We start from the raw sequence: 21098 nt of genomic DNA on the forward strand, positions 1-21098 counted from the left end.
CTTAGCATTAAAACTATAACGTACGGATCTTACTGTCTAAACATTTGAAAAGTGCAACAACTGTTTTAAAGTTCTTTTTAACCTGTATTTAGTGACAAAGATTTTATGACTCAAATAACTGTGCTAAAGACAGAGATAAATGAGATAACTGATCAATTTCAAAGAGCTACTTTAATTTTAGAACAATTTACTAAGAAGTTTTACATAATGAAATATGATTCAAAAATTCAACTTATTAACTTTTTAGAAACAGAAATAAAGGTGATTCTCAAATATTTGGACTGAATGAATCTATGTCAAAATCAGGTAACATTTCTAGCCTGAAAATAAAGACCTTTACCACAAAGAAAAGAACACTTTTTTTCCCCCCTCAGCTAATTTAATACACAGCAGCCTTAAAATGATTGAGTTTATGATAAACTTGTACAAATCACTTATACAGTCACTATCAACTACTGCAGTCAAATACTTAAGTAATGGAAAACAAAAACATACCAGTACTAAAGAGTCGAATCATACATTCATGAAGCCAGGGATGACTAGAATCAATAGCAAATGCCCTCTTTACTGATTGTAGCATCAAAAGAAACTTTTCTATAAAAAGAAAAAGATATATTTTGATCATTTGATAAAAAGAGATGTCCTCCTTTGGAGGACTAATTTCTTACAAATAGAAAAACTCATTTAGAGTCAATCACATCTGAACTGAAACATATGACTAAAGCAAATGATTTCCTCAGATTAGCAACATTAGCTAATATTTTCCACACAACATTCTTTAAGAAAAAAAGGTTTTAAGTATAAAAAATTTAGATAGCATTCAACATTACTTGAACTAATGCCATATAAACAAGAAAATTTTGAAGCCATTTCATTCCCTAACCTCTTTTTTGTAGTCAAATAAACTAATTTTTCCCATTACTTAGAAAACTTCATTGTTTACGCTTGAAACTAATATTGTTTATGCCTTTTTTGTGTTTTGTGACACATGAAATGGTTTCCCTTCTACCTGACTATTCCTCCCTGTCAATCCCTGGCTTCTCTTCCCCCTCAAAAGGTATAGTATTCAACAAGGTTATGTCCTTAGTCATTTTCTAATCTTTCTCAATGCTATCTCCTCCCACCCCATCCCCCATGTTCTCCAAGCTTCAGTAGTGTTTCCACCTGATGAATGGAAAATTGCACCCGATACTTACCACACTTCCAAGTCTCATCCATAAACACCTCTTTGTTAAGACTTCCCTAGTTTGGTATCATTCTCCAAATATCAAAATTCAAACCTCTGAACTCTGACAATTCCTTTTCCCTTACCCCCTACACTCAGAAAGCTAAAAATACTGCTATGTCCTTTGTCATCGCCCATTTCACACTGTTGCAACGCTGGAGAGTGATTCAGAGGTTAGTACACAGCAAAGAAGCCAACTGAATGGAATTTAGATTGCCTTTCACCAATTAAAGCAGAACAGCTTTTGTATTTTATACTTTGGGGTTCCATGCAAGAATATTTGTTTAAAAGACAGTTGTGTTGGGCTTCCCTGGTGGCGCAGTGGTAGAGAGTCTGCCTGCCGATGCAGGAGACACGGGTTCGTGCCCCGGTCTGGGAAGATCCCACATGCCGCGGAGCGGCTAGGCCCGTGAGCCATGGCCGCTGAGCCTGCGCGTCCAGAGCCTGTGCTCCGCAATGGGAGAGGCCACAACAGTGAGAGGCCCGCGTACCGCAAAAAAAAAAAAAAAAAAAGTTGTGTTAACTGTTAAAAGTTTTTAAATTACTTGACTATTTATTAAACTAATTTTCCAGATTGTAACAAAATCATTGTGGAAAATAGAAAATATAAAAAAATATTTTAATCACTCAAATTCCATCAAGAGACAATCTCTTATCTTTTGATCTATTTTCTTCCCGGCTACTTTTCTATTTTACATACTCATATAAATATCTTAATAAAGATTAAAATCAAACTATAGCTAGTTCTGAATCTTATTTTGAAACAACGTTATATAGCAACCTTTTCCTGGCATTTGATAAACATGATTTTTTAAATTTATTTTATTTATTTTAAAATATTTATTTATTTTGGCTGCATTGGGTCTTAGTTACAGCACACCGGACCTTCATTGCAGCATGCGGACTTCTTAGTTGTGGCATGCACGTGGGATCTAGTTCCCTGACCAGGGATGGAACCCAGGCCCCCTGCACTGGGAGCATGGAGCCTTACCCACTAGACCACCAGGGAAGTCCCAGCATGGGTACTCTATAGAGGTACCATTTTATTCTATCTTGTTTAGCAGGACAGTTACACTGTTTGGAGCAGTAACTTTTTATCAGATGTTACTAACCAGTTTCTCTTTCCTTCAATATGTGTCACCTTAGTGATAAACTTTTTTTCAATGAACCACTTGGATTACATTAATTCAATACTGTAAAATCTTCTTAGTATCTACTACGTATAGCCTATAAGAATTCTAAATCTGGTAACCAAGACCCTCCATTTATCCTTCATGTAGCTCAGGCAATACAGATAACCTCAACATTACTTACACACACTTGTGTTTTCTTCATGGATACTCTTCCCTTCTGTGCATCTTTCCTTTTAGAAGTATGGTACATTCTTCAAGATACACCTCAAACATCACATCTTCTATTTATAACAATGGCTAATAGCTGACATTTATTTAATGCTTACTGTGTATCAGACACTATTCTAAGATCTATGTGTATTATGTATTTACTAAATTTTATCCACATATGAACACGATAATGCCTATATTTCACCTTAATCCTGGTTATACACTGTACATCTATTTTTGATGCTAATGTCCTAGAAGATATAATCACATCATCATACTTCTCCACAGCATGTTGTAAACAGGAGGCATTTCTGTGAGGAAGTCGCACTGGCATTTGCCAAAACACCCTACAGTGGTGACGCTATCAGAACTGGGTGACTGTAGCTAGGAAATTCCGTGATCGATCTTATCAGGGCCACTGTATCCTAATTGCCTACCTTTCCTAAAGTAAATCTCAAAGGCAAAAAGATGAGTTTCTATCTTGTTCTTCACCAAGTTCTTCAACGGAGTTAAAAATTTAATAGCTTCTTCCAATGGAGTTTCAACCTAACAAAAATAAAAGATATTATACAAATGGAAGCAAGATTTTGGGGGGATGTGAATTTACTCTTTCTATCAAAAACACTTTTTTGCTAAAAATCACTTACCAGTCACCCAGAAATACAGTGTCATATTTCACCCACCCATAATCTAAAGGAAGAGGATTTTGAACTCCTCACTGGTTTTTAACTGTTGAGATTATACATTATCTCTGGATAGAAACTATCCAACAAGTAAAGAAGAAGATTAAATAGAACCAAAACCAGGAAAAGAAAGACAGTATGAGAAACAGGTAAGATAGCCAAGGGAAAAAAAAAAAGACAGAGAAGGGAAGTGAAATAGGATGAAAAGGGCTTAAAAACTGTAGAGAACATTGAAGAATGAGTGAATGCTGAGTATAATCAAGCTATCAAAAAATAGTACAGTATCCACTGTGTTGCTTTGTTCCACTATAAATTCTATAGAAATCTACATTTATTCAAATGCCATACTATTGGTGAGATGTCATTGGAAAAGATTTATATTTCTAGAACTCTGTCTCTACCACCCTTCATTAATTATATAAATGTACTAATCACATATCTGTGATATTACCGGGCAACTATAGTGCTTACTAGATAATTGTGCTACTCTACTCCTAGACTGAGTACGGAGACAAGACTATTCTCTGTAGACTGGGGTGGAGGTAGGTAACAACACTGTATTTATCAGAAGGGCACTGAACATCTGGGTCCTATATTCACCTTCTCTCATCACAGAGGCAATAACAATTTACCCTCAGTGGAATTCGGATATGCCATATCTGTCCAACATGCTTCTGCCAGTACAGTAAATTGTGATTTCACCAATACATTTTCTGGCCAAGGAAATTATTTAATAGCATTCAAAACAAAACAAAACAAACAAACAAAACCAAGTCAAGCCATAAACGGTGTCTATAGGATTTACCTTGTACTAGTATGTAAAGCACTAGCCGTTATTCTTAAGGATATATGCCAGAAATCAGTATATGACAGCATCACTCTAATAGTTGTAGATATCAAGAGACAGAGGAGAAAACAAGGGCCCTCATAAGTATGCCTTTCTCACATTTGTAAATATTCGGCTTCCTATTCCCATGACTCTATGCTCTACTGAGTTAGAATCTGTGGTATACAGGGGAGAAATAGTTACCAGGGAAAGGTAGAGAGCTGGAAACTGAAACTGCCACCCAGGTACATCAAGCTTTTCATTCCTCAAGAGGTACAGATGGAAATGAGGGTCACTGTATTGACCACGATAATTTATTCCAGGGAGATATAGCTGTTATTATTATAAAATAGAAACAAAAAAGGATATTCGGAAGTGGAATCAAGCATTTGACAAGCATTACACTGACTGAAACCAAGTGTCTGATTTGGAAAGGAAAAAGAGAGGAATGAATTCTGTCTGCAGTTCTCATAAATGAAAACATACGCCCCCAAAGGAGATGTGGGTCTCTTGCCCCCACATGCTCCTGTGTGCCTCGCACAGGGAAGATTTTGTCAAGCTAAATCTAAACAATAAATATAGGTGCATAACCAAAATAAAGCTAACTGCATTCCTACATTTACATATATACAGTGCAGTAGAGGCTGGTATAAACAAAAGCATATAAAATAGGGATGACGCTCTACAATCAGTGCTTTAAGATTAAAAAAAAAAAGTCAGGGCTTCCCTGGTGGCGCAGTGGTTGAGAGTCCGCCTGCCGATGCAGGGGACGAGGGTTCGTGCCCTGGTCCGGGAAGATCCCACATGCCGCGGAGCGGCTGGGCCCGTGAGCCATGGCCGCTGAGCCTGCGCGTCGGGAGCCTGTGCTCCGCAATGGGAGAGGCCACAACAGTGAGAGGCCCACGTACCGCAAAAAAAAAAAAAAAAAAAAAAAGTCAAAACTACCCTTGAAAATCCCTGAAGTTGTTGAGACAGACACATAGATATAGATATGAATATATAATATCACTAGTTTGCATTATACGTATGAAAACCACACATTTAAGTACCCAAACCGCAATCATTGTAGCAAGACAGTCACACTCTGAGAAGCACAAGAACTGAGACGGCAGTCATACCTCCCCCACCTCAAACTCAGGTGGGGTCCTATGTCCACTGAGAGAAGTACTGGATGGAATTGCCAGCATCATGCATACTCTTTTCTGTCTCTGTCTCGAAAAAAAGTTACATCCCGTCAAGATTTGAATTTACCTAAGTTAAATAGATACAGAAAGGGACTGCACTGTGTTGATGGGCCATTTAAGACATTTGCAAGGGCATTTTTTTTAACGTGAAATTTTAAAATTTATAAACTGGTCTGAACGCTAATCCGAGTGTTAAAGTATGTTGTATAGGAGTGTATCTCCCTATACTCGCAGCACAGCCACACAAAGTCTAACACCGTATGCTAGCCTAAAACTGAAGTTTAAAAATAAACACTATACAGACAGAGTGCTAAAGACTTATTACCCTTATAAGGAACGTGTGTGTGCATAGAAGGAAAAAAAATCCAGTTGAGATGAATGCCAGCCAAAGGCACGGAGGAGCATAGGATGCATAGTACAGGAGAAAACTCATGAATACCAACTACCACCTACTGCTCATGATACCCTGGCTAAACAAGCAATACAGATTCCACCAAGCTTTCAGATGTATACTCAGTTAATTAAACATTAAACTCACTAACTAAACCTCTTCCTATTTTCCTTCTCTCCTTCTTCACTGGAATAACTGCAATTTAACAATGCTTTTATTTTATTTAAATTATCCTGAACTGGTGAACTGAATTTATCATTTACTACCTGGAAGAATGATGAAATATAACCCCCCTCCCCAAAAAAGGCAACTACAGATTATAGACCCAGAATTGGCAGGCAGTTTTTCAAATAGCCTACAGCGTCCCTCCTGATTATGAGGGCTTGGTGTCATCTGGCCTTGCCACCGCACTGCAATATGGGTGACTGTGGATGCTATCAGACGGGGGCATCTTGGAGGCAGTCATCTTTGGAAGAGAAAGGTGTTATGCACCTAACAGGTAAGAACGGCATATACTGAAGAGCAGTCCATGAAGGTGGGTGCCTTCCACTAGGCTCCTTTCAAATAAAGCAGTCAGAAGCACTTTACGTAGGCATTATTTTGTTGTGAGACTACAACCCTCTAGCTACAAATGTTTAGACTACAACTTGACATCTGGCCCCAAAGCAGCCATTATAGGTGAAACACAAAGAAAATGGAATAGTGTATAAGGAGACCTGGTACAAGAATTCTGCTCTGTGGGGTACTCCTTATTAGACACATTACTAAGTCCAAACAGATCCCCTCTTTAAGAACTATAATGCGAGACATAAAGAGCTACAAGAAAAAAAGTCATTAAATAAAGTTGTGGGACACAGAGAAAGCAAGTGGAAAGAATGACAGTGGCAGGCAGTCAGTGATGGTGGTAAAAGTGGTAGCAAGAAAAAACGCTGAGGCATAAAGATGAAAAGCCCCTAAAGTTGGTATTATCCCCGAGTAACTCTGTAGTTTTCCATGGGGCCTAAAAGGTCAATTTTCGGTGCTCTTCACGTCCCTGTATATTCTTCCAGTAAGCTCCCAACAACAATAAAAAGGCAGTATCTTTGTTCTTAGAAAGCACACAATTATTTGTACATACAGCTTTGTGAAATCCAAGCTACATTTATCTATGGTTCTTAACAGTAATATTGCCATGAGATATTACTGTCCATCTGCTCTGATATAATTCTAAAAATATTTTCCAACTCTATTCATTAGGTATTATAATTTTCCTTAGTTATAAAGCAATCAATGACTTTGAATTTTTAGTTACTAGTAAGGCTAAACTGAACTCTAGGGCAATATGCTTATGTTATTGCGTTAACGTAGTAAATCATGCAATTATCTGCACGTGGAGTAGGAGGGTGTCGAGGGCCAGAAGAAAAGTGCGTATGTATGTTACTGATGAAAATGATTCACAGGACAACGAATGCCTTGGTTTCAGCTTAATAGTTTAAAAATGGCAGATAAGATTTTGGCTTGGGGAAAATATTTGAGGACTTTTAAGATATTAGGTACAAATAGTGAATACAATAAAGAAATAGTGTAAACTGACAACATGAGTGAGAGAGAGACATACAGAATTCACTTTTTAAAAAGCTCAATTTAGGCTAGATATAAAAAGTTCAATGTTACCACTTACAACAGACACTACATTCTTTACACATATATTTTCTCTAGTCCTAACATTTCTGCCTAGTAGGGATTTTTCCGAGTCCCATTTTATATTTGAGAAAACCATCAGAGAGGTTAGACAAAATGTCCAAGATACACAACGAAGTGTAAGAGCTAATATGTGGTCCCAGATCAGAATGACTCAAAAGCCAAAACTCTCCAATATACCATATACTGGATTACTCTGGGTCAGAACCATTACTTCAAGTTCTAAATGTGAGATACAATCAGAAAAAAAGAGAGAGAGAAGAAAAGGAAGGGAGGAAGGGAGGAAGGGAGGAAGGAAGGAAGGAAGGAAGGAAGGAAGGAAGGAAGGAAGGAAGGAAGGAAGGAAAGAAGGAAGGAAGGAAGGAAGGAAGGAAGGAAGGAAGGAAGGAAGGAAGGAAGGGAAAGCAAGCTAAAAATTGAAGTGATTTTTTTACTCTAAAATCTGTAATCAAATTGGCTGAATGAGACCACATAAAATGACAATAGGTGGTCATGAAATTTCACTCAATTGTGCCAAACACTATTCTTAAGTACCTTGGCCAGCTTCTCGGGAATAAGTTCTTCTTTTGGACCTCCAATTTCCTCATCATCATCGTCCTTCTTCTTTTTCTGATTTCTCTGCTGCTTTTCTTTTTCTGCATTTTTTTTCTCTTCCTCTATCTGGGCTTTCTTTTGAGCTCTTCTTTGCTTATTACGTAGCTTCTTTAGCTCTTTGTCAGACATGTTTGCTGTAAGCAGCAAGTGTTAATAAAATTATCAACGTGTTAATCAGATTAGAAATGATCAATTACTATGTAATATTCCCATATAAACTCCCACTAAAAATCTTTCATGTTACACATGTTCATATGCCTATGTGTACCTTTTAATAGTGCCACATTTGCTAAAGAACACTAACCTCCTCAAAAAACTTGCGAGACCCACCCTATTGTGGCAACCATAGCAAAACTCAAAAGCACCGTGAGCTCCTCTAGCAACAGTAAACCACTTGCAATTCCAGGAATGTGACAAGCTGGTTCCTAACTCTGTGGCACAGTCCCATGCCTTCTTAGTCATGCCTTCTCTAATCCTGTCAAACAGTGCTGCCACTGTGCATATTCTGCTTGTCATAATACTTTGTTTATACATCTATTTCTCTTTTAGACCGTCAGTTCCTTGGTGGAAGAGACCTTGTTTCACTCATAATCTTTGTATTGACAGGACCTAGCAGCATACCAAAACAGAGAAAACACTCAAATATTTGTTGAAGGAATAATGAATAACTACACAGTAAATTTAAAATTTGACATTAAAAATTAACAATATCCCTTGAGGTACAACTATAGAATGTTTCAAAGAAAGACTGGAAATCACTGATAAACATGCCATAATAAAGTGGAAAATCTGTACTGGTTAGACTTAAAGCAATAAATCTGAAAGCTACGTGCACAATCAGTATTTATTTGGAAAATACTTGTTAATAATGAGAAATGAAAAAATTCATTCTAAAATATACCACCACTGTGGTGATTTTTAAATATGCCCCAAAATTCTTCCCTTCAAAAAGTGGAGTCTATTTCCCTTTCCCTTAAATGTGGGCTATACTTAGTGACTCACTTCTCACTAATAGAATGTACTAGAAATGAAAGTGTATGACATCCAAGATTAGGACATAAAAGCACTGTGGATTCCTCCTTGCTTTCCCTTGGATCACTCAGAGGAAGCCAGCTGTCATGTTGTGAAGAAACCCAAACCACCTTATGTAAAGACCCGTGTGGCCAAGAACAGTCCTCTGGCCATGCCATCTTGGAAGCAGATTCTCCAATCCTTCAGGTGCCTTGGCTGACATCTCGACTTCAACCTCCTGAGAGACCATAAGTCTTTCCAATCATACAGCTAAGTGACTTTTGAATTCCTGGCCCCCAGTACCTCTGGGAAATAAATGTTTGTTGTTTAAATCTGCTAAGCAATTTGTTATGTAGCGATAGACAACCAACATATTTTGGTCCCTGGAAGTGCGATGCTGCTGCAATAAAACCCTAAAATGTGGGGAGTGGCTCTGGGACCAGAGAGTGGCCAAAGGTGAGAAGACTTGGAAAAGAGAATTAATGTAAGCTTAAGAGCCTTAGACTATTAATAGATATCTAGATTTTGAAGAGGATGCAAGTGAGGGCTAAAGTGAAGTGAGGAACACTTATAATCACATAGAAGCAGACAGCTTAGCAACACTTATAAAATGCATCAAGTGAACCGGATGATCCCGTTAGGTGGATTTCTAGGCCCCAAAATATGGGGGGGGTGGGGGGGAGAAGAGGTTTGAAGATGGTACCTGATTCTTCTTGCTGCTTCTAGCAAAAATGCAAGAGAAAGAAACTAAAGGAAGGAGCAGGGACTTGAGGTTTTTGAAAATTCTCAACCTCTCCAGAAATGACTGCTGAGCAAAGATCAAACACAGGGCACTGCCAGGAAAACACGTCAAAAGGGAGAGCAGAGAATTTGGCTTTAAAATCTTTTGTTAAGACTCAGAATTCAGAAAAATGGTGCCTCAGTTACTAGTCAAACAAAGGTTCTCTTAAAAACTTTAAGGGTGTGATCCACAGATCCTCTCAATCACACAGCAGACCTTCTAAGAAACTTAGAAGTTTTGTCCTCTCAGCAAGATCTCAAAGTAGACAAAGATACTTGTGCATGTGGATTTCAATGAGATTCACACAAGATTCATGAAGTTTAAAAGAGATTTATAACGGTAGAAACACGGAAACTTGGACTGAAAGGAACATAGCATAAAATGAAAAGAGGTCTTCAGACACCCCACCCCCAAATTTTGGAAGCGGATTAAGAAACTACTTAGCTGCAGACAAACGCTAACTTTCAAGAAAAAAGAAGGATTCAGAAGGTAGAACCAGGAACCCAGAGGGCAGAGCCAAGATCCATAAAGAATTATTCCTAGCTCTCGAGTCCTCATCAAAGAACTGCTAACCTGGACCCAACTGGACTTGAGAATTGACATGAACCAGTAACTCCAATGTGCCTCCCGTTCCCCCCTCACCACCCCTTTGTGTCTACAGTGGGCGCCTAGCCTCTCTCTCACCACTTTATACTGGTTCACAGGATTTCTTATCAAGAACTCTAATTCACAGGATTTCATATCAAGAACTCTACTTGAAGAGCTACACTGAAGAACCATATTCAAAAAACCTCATCAACATCTGCACCTCACTCACAAGATAACGATCTGGACTTTGAGCTAATGCTGTAATGGGATGAGACTTACGGAGGCCTTGAGAGGGGCAAGTATATTTTGCATTAAGAATGTAAACAATTTGTGTCCAGAATGCAGAACATGGCAGCTAAAAATATGTCCACAAATTCTTTGATTTCTCCTTCCCACTCAAGTATAAGTTGTACCTGGTGACCCACTCGACAAATTAAAATGTAAAGGAAGTGGCAGGGTGTTATGTCAAGAGAAGAGAACATTAAAGGTGTTATGGCTTCCTCCTTGCTCTCTAGCGTGGCCAGCTACCATGTCTTGAGGAACTCAAGACACCCTCTGGAGAGACTAAGGAATTAAGGCCTCCTGCCAAGAGCCATGCGAATAAGCCATCTGGGAAATGGATCCTCCAGCCCCAGCCAAGCCTTCAGATGACTACAGCTCTAGCCAATATCTTAACTACAACTTCCTAAGAGACCCTGAGCCCGAACCACCTAGATGCTTCTGAATTCCTGACCTATGGAAATGGTTGGTTCAAGATGGTAAATTTGGGGGTAATTTATTATGCAGCAATAGATAAAAACAAATTTATACCTGTTTCTCTTTTTCCTGGTAAAGAATTTCTTACTACTAGAAAAGAAAATTTCAAACAAGAACTAAAAATTACATCCTAGAAACACAAGACTGCGTGAGTGGCCACATAAATTCTGGCCTTTTAATGATTTGTGAAATAACTGCTACCACTTGCATCCTTACTGCAAGACTAGACACAATACACACATTATTTTATTTAACAATCTCAACAACCTCATAATATTATTTGATGTATCAGAAAACTGAGCTTTCAGAAGAAAAATAATGACTCAGAGTGATAGTAAAAGACAGAGCAAGGATGTAAATCCACTTCACTTTGCCTCCAGTCTAAACTCTCTCTTTCCACTATGCTACACCAGGGGTCAGCAAACTTTTTCTTCAACAGGCGAGATACTAAGTATTTTTCGCTTTGCAAGCCACAGGTCTCTGTTGCAACTAAACTCAGCTGTCATAGCACAAAAAGAGCAACAGATAGTATGTAAATGAATGGGCTTGGCTAGGTCCCAATAAAACTTCATGTACCAAAACAAACCGCAGTATGGATTTGGCCCACAGGCTAGTTCGTGACCCTATTCTGTAATGCCTCTCACTGCCTTAAGAGGACTCGTCAGTTCACAATAATTGCCACACCACGATAGAGAAAGGAATCTACACAGGAAATTAATATAGACATTAAGAGTCCAAATCCTGTTTCACTTAATTTAGTGCTAATTATCTGGATAGGCACTATCTCAAGTTTACATAAATTAGCTAGTACTTGTGTGAACTTAATAGAGACTCAAAATTTTAGCTTAGGAGGAGCCAAAGGAAAATTCTACTACGCTAGAATATTGCATTATCTTTTTTTAAAAAATTTGTGTTTGTGTATATGTGCACATATGCATGTATATGTGTATACACAGAAAATACCATCTGAATCTAGACTACTCTACCCAGCCAAACTAACATACACATAAGAATGCAAAATAAAAGAAATCTGGCCATTTGAAGACTCTTAAGTTTACTGAAAGGGTAAAGCCATGAGAAGCAAAAGATAACTTCTCAAGCAAATAAAGGGTACCTACCAGATCTTTGCTATAAATGTCAAGCTTTTTGGTGAACCATTAGAAAGCACTGTGTCTAAGGAAAAAAATGGCAGCAAGCAAACTATTGTCCCTATTAATCAGCACTATTTCAGCAACACTAACCAATGCAATAAGGCATGGGGGAAAAAAAGAGGTATGAATACTTAAACTGATTACAGATTAATATAACGGCCTACGTAGAAGAATTTTTTAAATCAACTGAAAAATCTACTAAACCTAGTATCAACGTTCAATAAGGATACCAACATACAAAAACTATAACAATATTCATTTGGAATACTGTAATGGGAAAGGGGGACATGTAAGGATAATGCTAAGAGTAAATTTGCTAAAGTTACAACACAACAATTACACTAAAATATAAATAGGAGATACATGCATTCTAGTATGCGAAGACTTGATGTTGTTTAAGATCTCCTGATCCCCAAACAGTAATCTATATGTTAAATGCAATTCAAATTAAAACTCCAAAAGAAACTTTCTGGAAGATCAATTAACTCTACAGTTCTTACATAAGCAAAAATTAACATGTAAAACCAAGAAAAATCGAAAGACATAGTATTAGATTAAGAAGAGAAAAATGGATAAGAAGAGAAACCCGTGTACTGATGTCAATACAACATAGTTTTACTGTGTCTTCACACTGTTTTAATATATGTGAGAACAAGACACCATGCCCACAACCCACCAAAGTATTTTTTCAGAGCTTACTTCAGGATAAAAGTGGCATTTTAAAAGAGTGGAGAATATGGACAACCTATTCAATAAGCACTATTTAGGAGTCAGCAGTCTTTTATGTGGGGATAAAAAAAGCTACCCTCCACCTCACATCACATATAAAAATTATCTCCAGATGATTAAACAGCCAAATGTAAAAATAACAAAGTTAATAATATAAGAAAACATAGAAGATATTTATAAATATATTTTACATTTTGAAGGAGAAAAGCCTTTCTAAGCAAGACCCAGAAACCATAAAAGACTACACAACTTTGATTTCAGAAAAATTAAAGCTTTTACATAAAGAAAGACACCCACTGTAAACAAACATAAGACCTAAGTGACAGGAAGAAAATATTTGCAACACATAAATAAGGATTACAGTCCTGAGTATGTACAGAACTCCTACGAACCAAGAAGTTTCAAAATAAAATGGGCAAAAGATATGAACAGGCAATTCACATAAGAAACCTAAAGGCCACATGAAAACGTATGCAGGTGTTCCACTCTTAAAAATCTAGGAATTATAAATTAGATGTTCTTCCCAAAGTAACAAAAATGTAAAGGATGGACAATTTTCAGTGTTAGCAATAAAATAAAATATCAGTCCACTGTTGGTGGCAATAAAAACGTTTTATGGAAGGCAATTTTATACATTTCTCATACTCTTTGACCTAGCAATTTGCACTCCTAACAATCCATAATAAAATATGTGCATAATGATGACCTACAGGACATTTACTGTAACACTGTAAGGGGCTGGGGGGGACCCACATGGATTCCCACAGAGCCATTAAAATGACTGATGATGATATTAGCTGTGCCCAGACATGGAACAATACTATAAAATGAAGGGGAAAAAGTGTAAATTTCAAAACACTATGAATCATATCATCCCATTTATGGGCTATAAAAATAAAACGAACAAACAACCACAAGAACTACCCTGAAAGGTGTGTGTAGAGCATGTGTGCACATCAAGCTCTGAAAATGGTAATTGTGCACAAAGGAAATTGAACGTTTCATAGGGGTAGCCCTCTGAAAGAAGACAGCCTGTGGGTAGGAGAAAAGGGAAAGGGGATTTTCACATTTGCTAGTTATTTTTCTAAGTTGTTTCAACTTTGTATGTTAAGAGTTAATTGTACATTATTTGCATAATTTGAAGAACAGGTGGAAGGCAGGAAGAGTGAACAGGAAGGTAAACAGGGACTTCCCTGGTGGCGCAGTGGTTAAGAATCCGCCTGCCAACGCAGGGGACACGGGTTCGAGCGCTGGTCCAGTAAGATCCCACGTGCCACGGAGCAACTAAGCCCAAGAGCCACAACTACTGAGCCTGCGCTCTGGAGCCTGCAAGCCACAACAACTATTGAGCCCGCGTGCCACAACTACTGAAGCTCATGTGCCTAGCGCCTGTGCTCCACAACAAGAGAAGCCACCACAATGAGAAGCCCGTGCACCGCAAGGAAGAGTGGCCCCCACTCACCGCAACTAGAGAAAGCCAGCGCGCAGCAACCAAGACCCAACGCAGCCATAAATAAATAAGTTTATTTATTTTAAAAAAGGAAGGTAAACAAAAGAAGCCAGAGGACCACTGCTCTCAGCTTCAATGATAAATTGTCCTGTAGATTCTCACTGGTATCTTCTTGCCAGTTGAAGAAGCAACGACAGATAGAGATTCAAGTGAAATCTGTACAAGGGTTTCTATATGTGACCTCAGAAAGTTCTAAATTGTTCTTAGGCAACAGGAAATATAATTTAATAACAAATTAACAGAAAGATCCAAAGGACTTTAGAAGGAGGAAGTATAGAAAGTAACCAACCATAACATCAGGAGAGGCATAAACTCAGGACTGAAGAAAAAAAATCTGACACAGTTTTTATGTCCCAACTCCTGTAACATTTTTGCCATGAAAATGTCACAAAATATTTGGATGAACAATTAATTTTTATCTTTCTACATTCCTATGTCACTTTTATGCTGAGATCCTTTCCCAAATAATTAAGGAAGATTTCTCCCTACACATCCTGACATCTTGCTATAAAAATGGCATGTTAAAACTGGTCAAATGGTAAATCACTGAGCAATTTTACTGGCTTAATTCTAAGCTGGGTTTTAGTGTTCAAGCAATATTTACCTTTTAGTAGGTTAATTATAAATTATTACTAAAAGGAGAAATAACTAGATATACTAACGGCCAATACTAATGTGGAGTTCCAACACTAATATAAAAATAGTATTGTACTTAACAATTTATAGTATTGGGTAAACCAGATATTAAATGTAAAGTTCATGAAATTCAACTCCTTAAAAGCTAGTGATCAGTTACAAATTAAATTCCTGCTTAACATTTTTTTTTTTTTTTGGCAGTACGCAGACCTCTCACTGTTGTGGCCTCTCCCGTTGTGGAGCACAGGCTCCGGACGCGCAGGCTCAGCGGCCATGGCTCACGGGCCCAGCCGCCCCGCGGCATGTGGGATCCTCCTGGACCGGGGCACGAACCCGTGTCTCCTGCATCGGCAGGCGGACTCTCAACCACTGTGCCACCAGGGAAGCCCGCTTGCTTAACTTTTGAAAGACTAACGTAAACGGTATTTTTCTTTTGTTGCTTAGAAAAATTCACAAAATGGTCATCACCATTTTCTAAAGCATGTATAACATTGTCCCACAAGGTGCTTAATAAAAAGCTCAGGAAAGGGACTTCCCTGGTGGCTTAGTGGTTAAGAATCTGCCTGCCAATGCAGGGGACACGGGTTCGAGCTCTGGTCCAGGAAGATCCCACATGCCGTGGAGCAACTAAGATCCCACATGTGCTCCACAACTACTGAGCCTGCGCTCTAGAGCTCGTGAGCCACAACTATGAAGCCCACGAGCCTAGAGCCTGTGCTCTGCAACAAGAGAAGCCACTGCAATGAGAAGCCCGCGCACCTCAACACAGCAAAAAAAAAAAAAAAAAAGGCTCAGGAAAAATCTACATTACACAAAAACATAAGTACACACATACACACCACAGAAACAATAAGAACTCTTTGATTATACCTGTATCAGCTTCATGTTCTTTATTCTCATCTGTAAGGGGGTTGTCATGAAGCTTCAAATAGATCTCTATAGCAATTCTTGCTGCCTTGAAGTAAAATGGATGCTGTCGAAGTACATCTTCTAGTTTTAATAAGTCCACATATGATCTAAGGGTAATCTTCCTCATACAGTATGTATGAAAGTCAAACTGGTCATCAGTGATTTCTATAAAATGCTAACAAAATTATCTTTTTTATTACAGTGAAGTATAGCAATAGCAAAGAAACTACAAAAATGAAAGCCTTGGAATTACTTGTTTCTCAGGCATGAAAAAAAATCAGTAAAATTTAAAAATATTAAAAATGACAATAATTCAATTTAAATACTTTGCATATCAAATAAGCAAATATAATTGGCCATCACCTAGCATAGTATAATGGCATACTTTAGGCACTGAATTACTTGTTGAATGAAAGGAAACACAATGCTTTAAAATACATATATTTATTCCTTCCTTAATCATACTTAAATAAAGCTATCAGGACAAATCCAACAGAATTTATTAGCATACATAATAGTGCAGTACAGTAGATTTACATGTTAAACATTCAGTCTTTAGAACAATTTGCAAAGGATTTTAATACTGCAGTATTTGGTAATTTTTCTGAGAATACAAATCTGAATCCTATGCAATGAAATGCTGGTACGTGGGTGAGAAATCAATCAGTGAGTAAGTCAAGCAACCGGAAGCTAACACATTTCAACTAAGCTCTGGGGTTCTCGACTCAATAACAGAACAAGCATGAAATTATATAAATTATTTTTATATATGAAAATCATAAAAAATGAAAGCCAACTACTAGTGATAGAAATGACTCAGAATTGAAAAGGACTAAGAAAAGAATAAATTTATCAGAACGTGAGGAATTACATAGGTTACAGAAGTACTGTGAAAAGGCTTCAAAGCTTATAAATAATATTTATCAGGGCATAAGGCACCACCAATCAACCCCACAACAAACACGTTTCTGGGATAGTTTGATGAGCTTTGTATGTATTAATGAAGCAGAAACATTCAGAAATCAATGAAAATGCAGCCAAGATACAAACTTTCCCTTAAGTTTCTTACATAAATTCTGGCAGGAAGAGTAGACAATGGGGAAGTCTGCTTAATATAGTCTATATTATTTCCATTATAAAACTTGAAAAATATGAACACTGGTTTTTAGAAATCACTTACTATACATTATAAGGTGAGAGAAGAGAAAAAAACTATAGGATTTCCTCAAAACTTTCAATGTGTAACAAAATGAAATGAGAAACTTTTATGTATGTGGTACTTACTCTCTCAATCTCATGACATTTCTTAAGTGCTTCACCAAATTTATTCATTGCCTTATAAGCTTGGGCACATTCTGTCTGGAACCACATGCATTGCATTTCATTTAAATTCTCAACTGCTGATGTTCCTTCCTATATGAAAAGCACACACACTCAAAGACAATTTCTTATCAAATACATTATTCCACCATAGGATTTAAAAAGGAAAGATGGTCAATTGATTTGAATTCTTTCAAAATAATTTTCTAATTTTTTAAACCATTCTCAGGGTAAGAGGGAATAGTTAATATGTGAAAGAAATTAGAATTGTATTTCTAACCACTAAAAAAATATACACATACACCCTTGTAAATGATTAATCAAAAGGTCTACATAATTGGGGATGGAAAGTAACATAAGAAACAGAACAGTAACACACGGCAGATGTTCAATTAGTATTAGTTCCCTTCGCCCTTAAAAATTTCAACTGAACATACATCAATATAAATCAGAGTTTAAAAACCCACTGTACAACCATATTTAAAAAATGATGTTTTATACTAATATTGATTTCAGTTTTTTCTGATAAGGCAATTCAATTAAAATCCTGTGTTGATATTAAAAATATCAGATGTAAATTTTGAAAAATAAACAAGGTATACAAGTATGAACTATTTATTCACAAGCAAGAAAACTAGCTGTACAAACCCTTGTAAACTTCGAGCACATTTCTTCAGCCTCTTTTATCAGATTGGCTTTTAGCATGTATTTTGCACACTTGGAGTTGATAAATCTGTCTGCTGTGTCCAAGGCCTGGGCCTCATCCATCCACCTCGCAGCTTCTTTAATATTCCCAGCATGCTAATAATAACAGGGTACAAAAGCAAAATAAACCAGTCAGAGTATGCTAATTTTACTATGCAAGTAATTAGTTTCCTGTTCATAAATAACTAAAACACAAATGGAAGAAACAGTAATCTTCTGTCTCTTACAACCCTAATCAACGTAGATGCATACATTCTACAGAAATATAAGTTCTGATACCTTTCTGGCGATGCAGAATATAAGCTCTCTGATAGTAAAGATTTGTTTTAAAAATTTTGTCTACTGTTATAACCTCACTGACTACACACTACAACAGTGCCTGGCACATAGTGAATACTCAAAAATAATCACTGAATCAAAGAATAGATAATAATCAAAATCTTTAAGCCAGAACAACAAAGTTTACTGTAAAGGTCATAAAAGGCAAACGGATCGTCAAATTTCTACTCCAAAAGAACCATGGAAACATTACAATTAGGACCACTGGTGGACATTCCACAATGATCCTCATTCTACTTCGTCTAACTAGTCCATTTGGGAAGGTCACAAAACTAATGAGCCTTACTTGGCTTTAAAAAAGTGCTTTTAAAACATTACTTGGGGGACTTCCTCATGGTGCAGTGGTTAAGAATCCACCTGCCAATGCAGGGGACACGGGTTCAAGCCCTGGTCTGGGAAGATCCCACATGCTGCGGAGCAACTAAGCCTGTGCACCACAACTACCAAGCCTGTGCTCTAGAGCCCGTGAGCCACAACTACTGAGCCCACGTGCCACAACTACTGAAGCCCATGCGCCTAGAGCCCAGGCTCCACAGCAAGAGAAACCACCGCAATGAGAAGCCTGTGCACCGCAACGAAGAGTAGCCCCCGCTTGGCGCAACTAGAGAAAGCCCACGCACAGCAACAAAGACCCAACGCAGCCAAAAATAAATTAATTAATTTCAAAAAAAAAATTACTTAATTTCATAATTTTTTGGTAAATGAATTATTGGTTTACAATCTCTTCCCCAAGAGCTTTTATTACTAAATTATATTGGTATTAAGATAGTAAAGCGGCAACTTTAAGATGATTTTTCTCAAGCAAGACCCAGGAGTTGAAACGGAAAGGAGGTAATACGTAGAATTCATAGTAGACATCTTCAGTTTCGTTTTAAGATTACCAGATACTGATATATATGATCTTACGGAAATGTTAATAGAAACAAACATTTCGCAGCAAATGTAATTATTTATTATCTATAGTCTTGCTACTTAAAACCAAGAAAATAACCAGGTATGTGTATGAACAACCATATATATGAATGACCATACGTATATATGTATACTTGTGTTTGTACATAAACAGATATAGATGGGTGAGCAAATGAGCATGACCATGACAAGTCTCAAAGTAATCAGACTGAGAAATGGACTATATTTGCTGTTCCATGTTTTGCGAGCTATCAAATATGCCATTTCTCTTACCGCATTCAGACTCTACAGCATGTGTTTTCTTAATTTGTGTTTCACTGCCTCATAACAAAAGAGGAGAAAAGATTTTTACCTTATAGATTTTAGCTTTCACAAGAAAGAGTTCTATCAACGTGGGTGTACTTTCAATAGCGGTATTTATGTACCCCAGAGCAACAGACGGCTGCCCAGTCCTGTCGTAGTGCTGTGCCAAGTAGTACTGGACCCAAAGTAACGTGGTTGGCGGTTCTTCCTTCCCATCGTCTTTGAAAAGTGGGGGGGTGGGGGAGGAAAGAAAGCAAGCTTAGTCATTAGAGATATTAGTAACAGACTAGCCACCGCAAAGTGGCTCTATCTTTATTAACAAGGGAAGCAGCTCAAACCATGTGATTTATGCATCTAGTTAGGCAACTAGCTCTAACCCTATAAAATCTTTGGAAGGGACCACGCTTTCTGCTCTGTATCATTATAGCTCCTAGCACAATGCCTTGCATAGTAATAACTTCATATAGTTAACATGGCAGATGAATGAGATCAAAGCTATAACAAATTACCTAAAAAGAAAACTGAGGGGAGGGAGGGGAAGGGGAGGGTTCGGGGGGAGAGGACACGACAAGTTGTACTAGAGCTACGAGTATACTGATCAGGATGTTATGTATGAGGGAAAATAAATAAATAAATAAAGAGAAAATTTCCATTAATGTGACGGTAAAAAAAGAAAAAGAAAGAAGAAAGGCATAACTGCTCAATTGGGTTTCTAGCTAATGTACCAAACTATACATAAATATACTTGTGATGTGGTTATTTTGAATTTCGGTGATTATAAGATTCTTAACATATTTTAATATTATTCTGAATATGCAACAATGCATAATTTAGGTTAAATAAAAATTATACCCAAAAAATGAGATGAGTAAAAATACTTATTCTGTAATTTAGTTCATAATTTTATTTTTATATACTCACAAGAAAGTGTGCAAGTTAAATATACAACCCACACATTAAAAAATGATTTTTTAATACAAATTTCTAAAATCTAAGAACTGTTATTTGCTTTCAAAGAAAGCAACAGAGTGCTTATTTTTATCCTAGTAGAAGTAGGATGGCTCAGTGGACAAACAATAGGAGTGGAACTCACCAACTCCCGTTCTGATAGATCTGCAACTAAAGTGCTGCATATTCTTGGGCATGTCATTGAACCTCTTCCACATTTGTAAAATATGTAGGAAAATGCTGATAATCAAAGGAACATCATGATGATTAACCGATGAAACCATGGTAACGCCTTCTAAAAAGTACTATTTAAATTCATCTGAGACCTAGAAACAGTGATCAACTCAATAGCAATAAGCACCCCAGGTCCCATACTGGGCTTTCCCACTGTAGGAAACAGGGCTCCTTGGGAAAAACAACGGATTACACGTCTGCTGTGGGCAGTATACAAGGTGAGCTAGAATATTTTGTCATACCAAACTGCAAGGAAGCTATCAACTACTATCCTAGTATGTGAAGGTTTAAACCATTTGAAACTGCAAATATGGTTAAAGTCATGAATTCATAATAATAC

General features: G+C 37.4%; 1 protein-coding gene across 2 annotated transcripts in view; it reads right to left on the bottom strand.

The window, feature by feature from the left end:
• Positions 1-21098, bottom strand: part of NAA15 (N-alpha-acetyltransferase 15, NatA auxiliary subunit) — a 76144-nt gene that overhangs the window by 10109 nt on the left and 44937 nt on the right. For both annotated transcript variants that reach the window (XM_082838033.1, XM_082838032.1), the window contains exons 11-17: positions 19626-19795; positions 17966-18118; positions 17282-17410; positions 15959-16172; positions 7867-8060; positions 3006-3114; positions 496-594 (exon numbers count right to left, since the gene is read on the bottom strand). In XM_082838033.1, coding sequence (XP_082694159.1) covers positions 496-594; positions 3006-3114; positions 7867-8060; positions 15959-16172; positions 17282-17410; positions 17966-18118; positions 19626-19795 — 1068 coding nt within the window. The remainder of the gene's footprint in view (positions 1-495; positions 595-3005; positions 3115-7866; positions 8061-15958; positions 16173-17281; positions 17411-17965; positions 18119-19625; positions 19796-21098) is intronic.

The sequence above is a fragment of the Leucopleurus acutus genome (assembly GCF_964270905.1).
Source record: "Leucopleurus acutus genome assembly, chromosome: 4".
NCBI classification, from domain to species: Eukaryota; Metazoa; Chordata; class Mammalia; order Artiodactyla; family Delphinidae; genus Leucopleurus; species Leucopleurus acutus.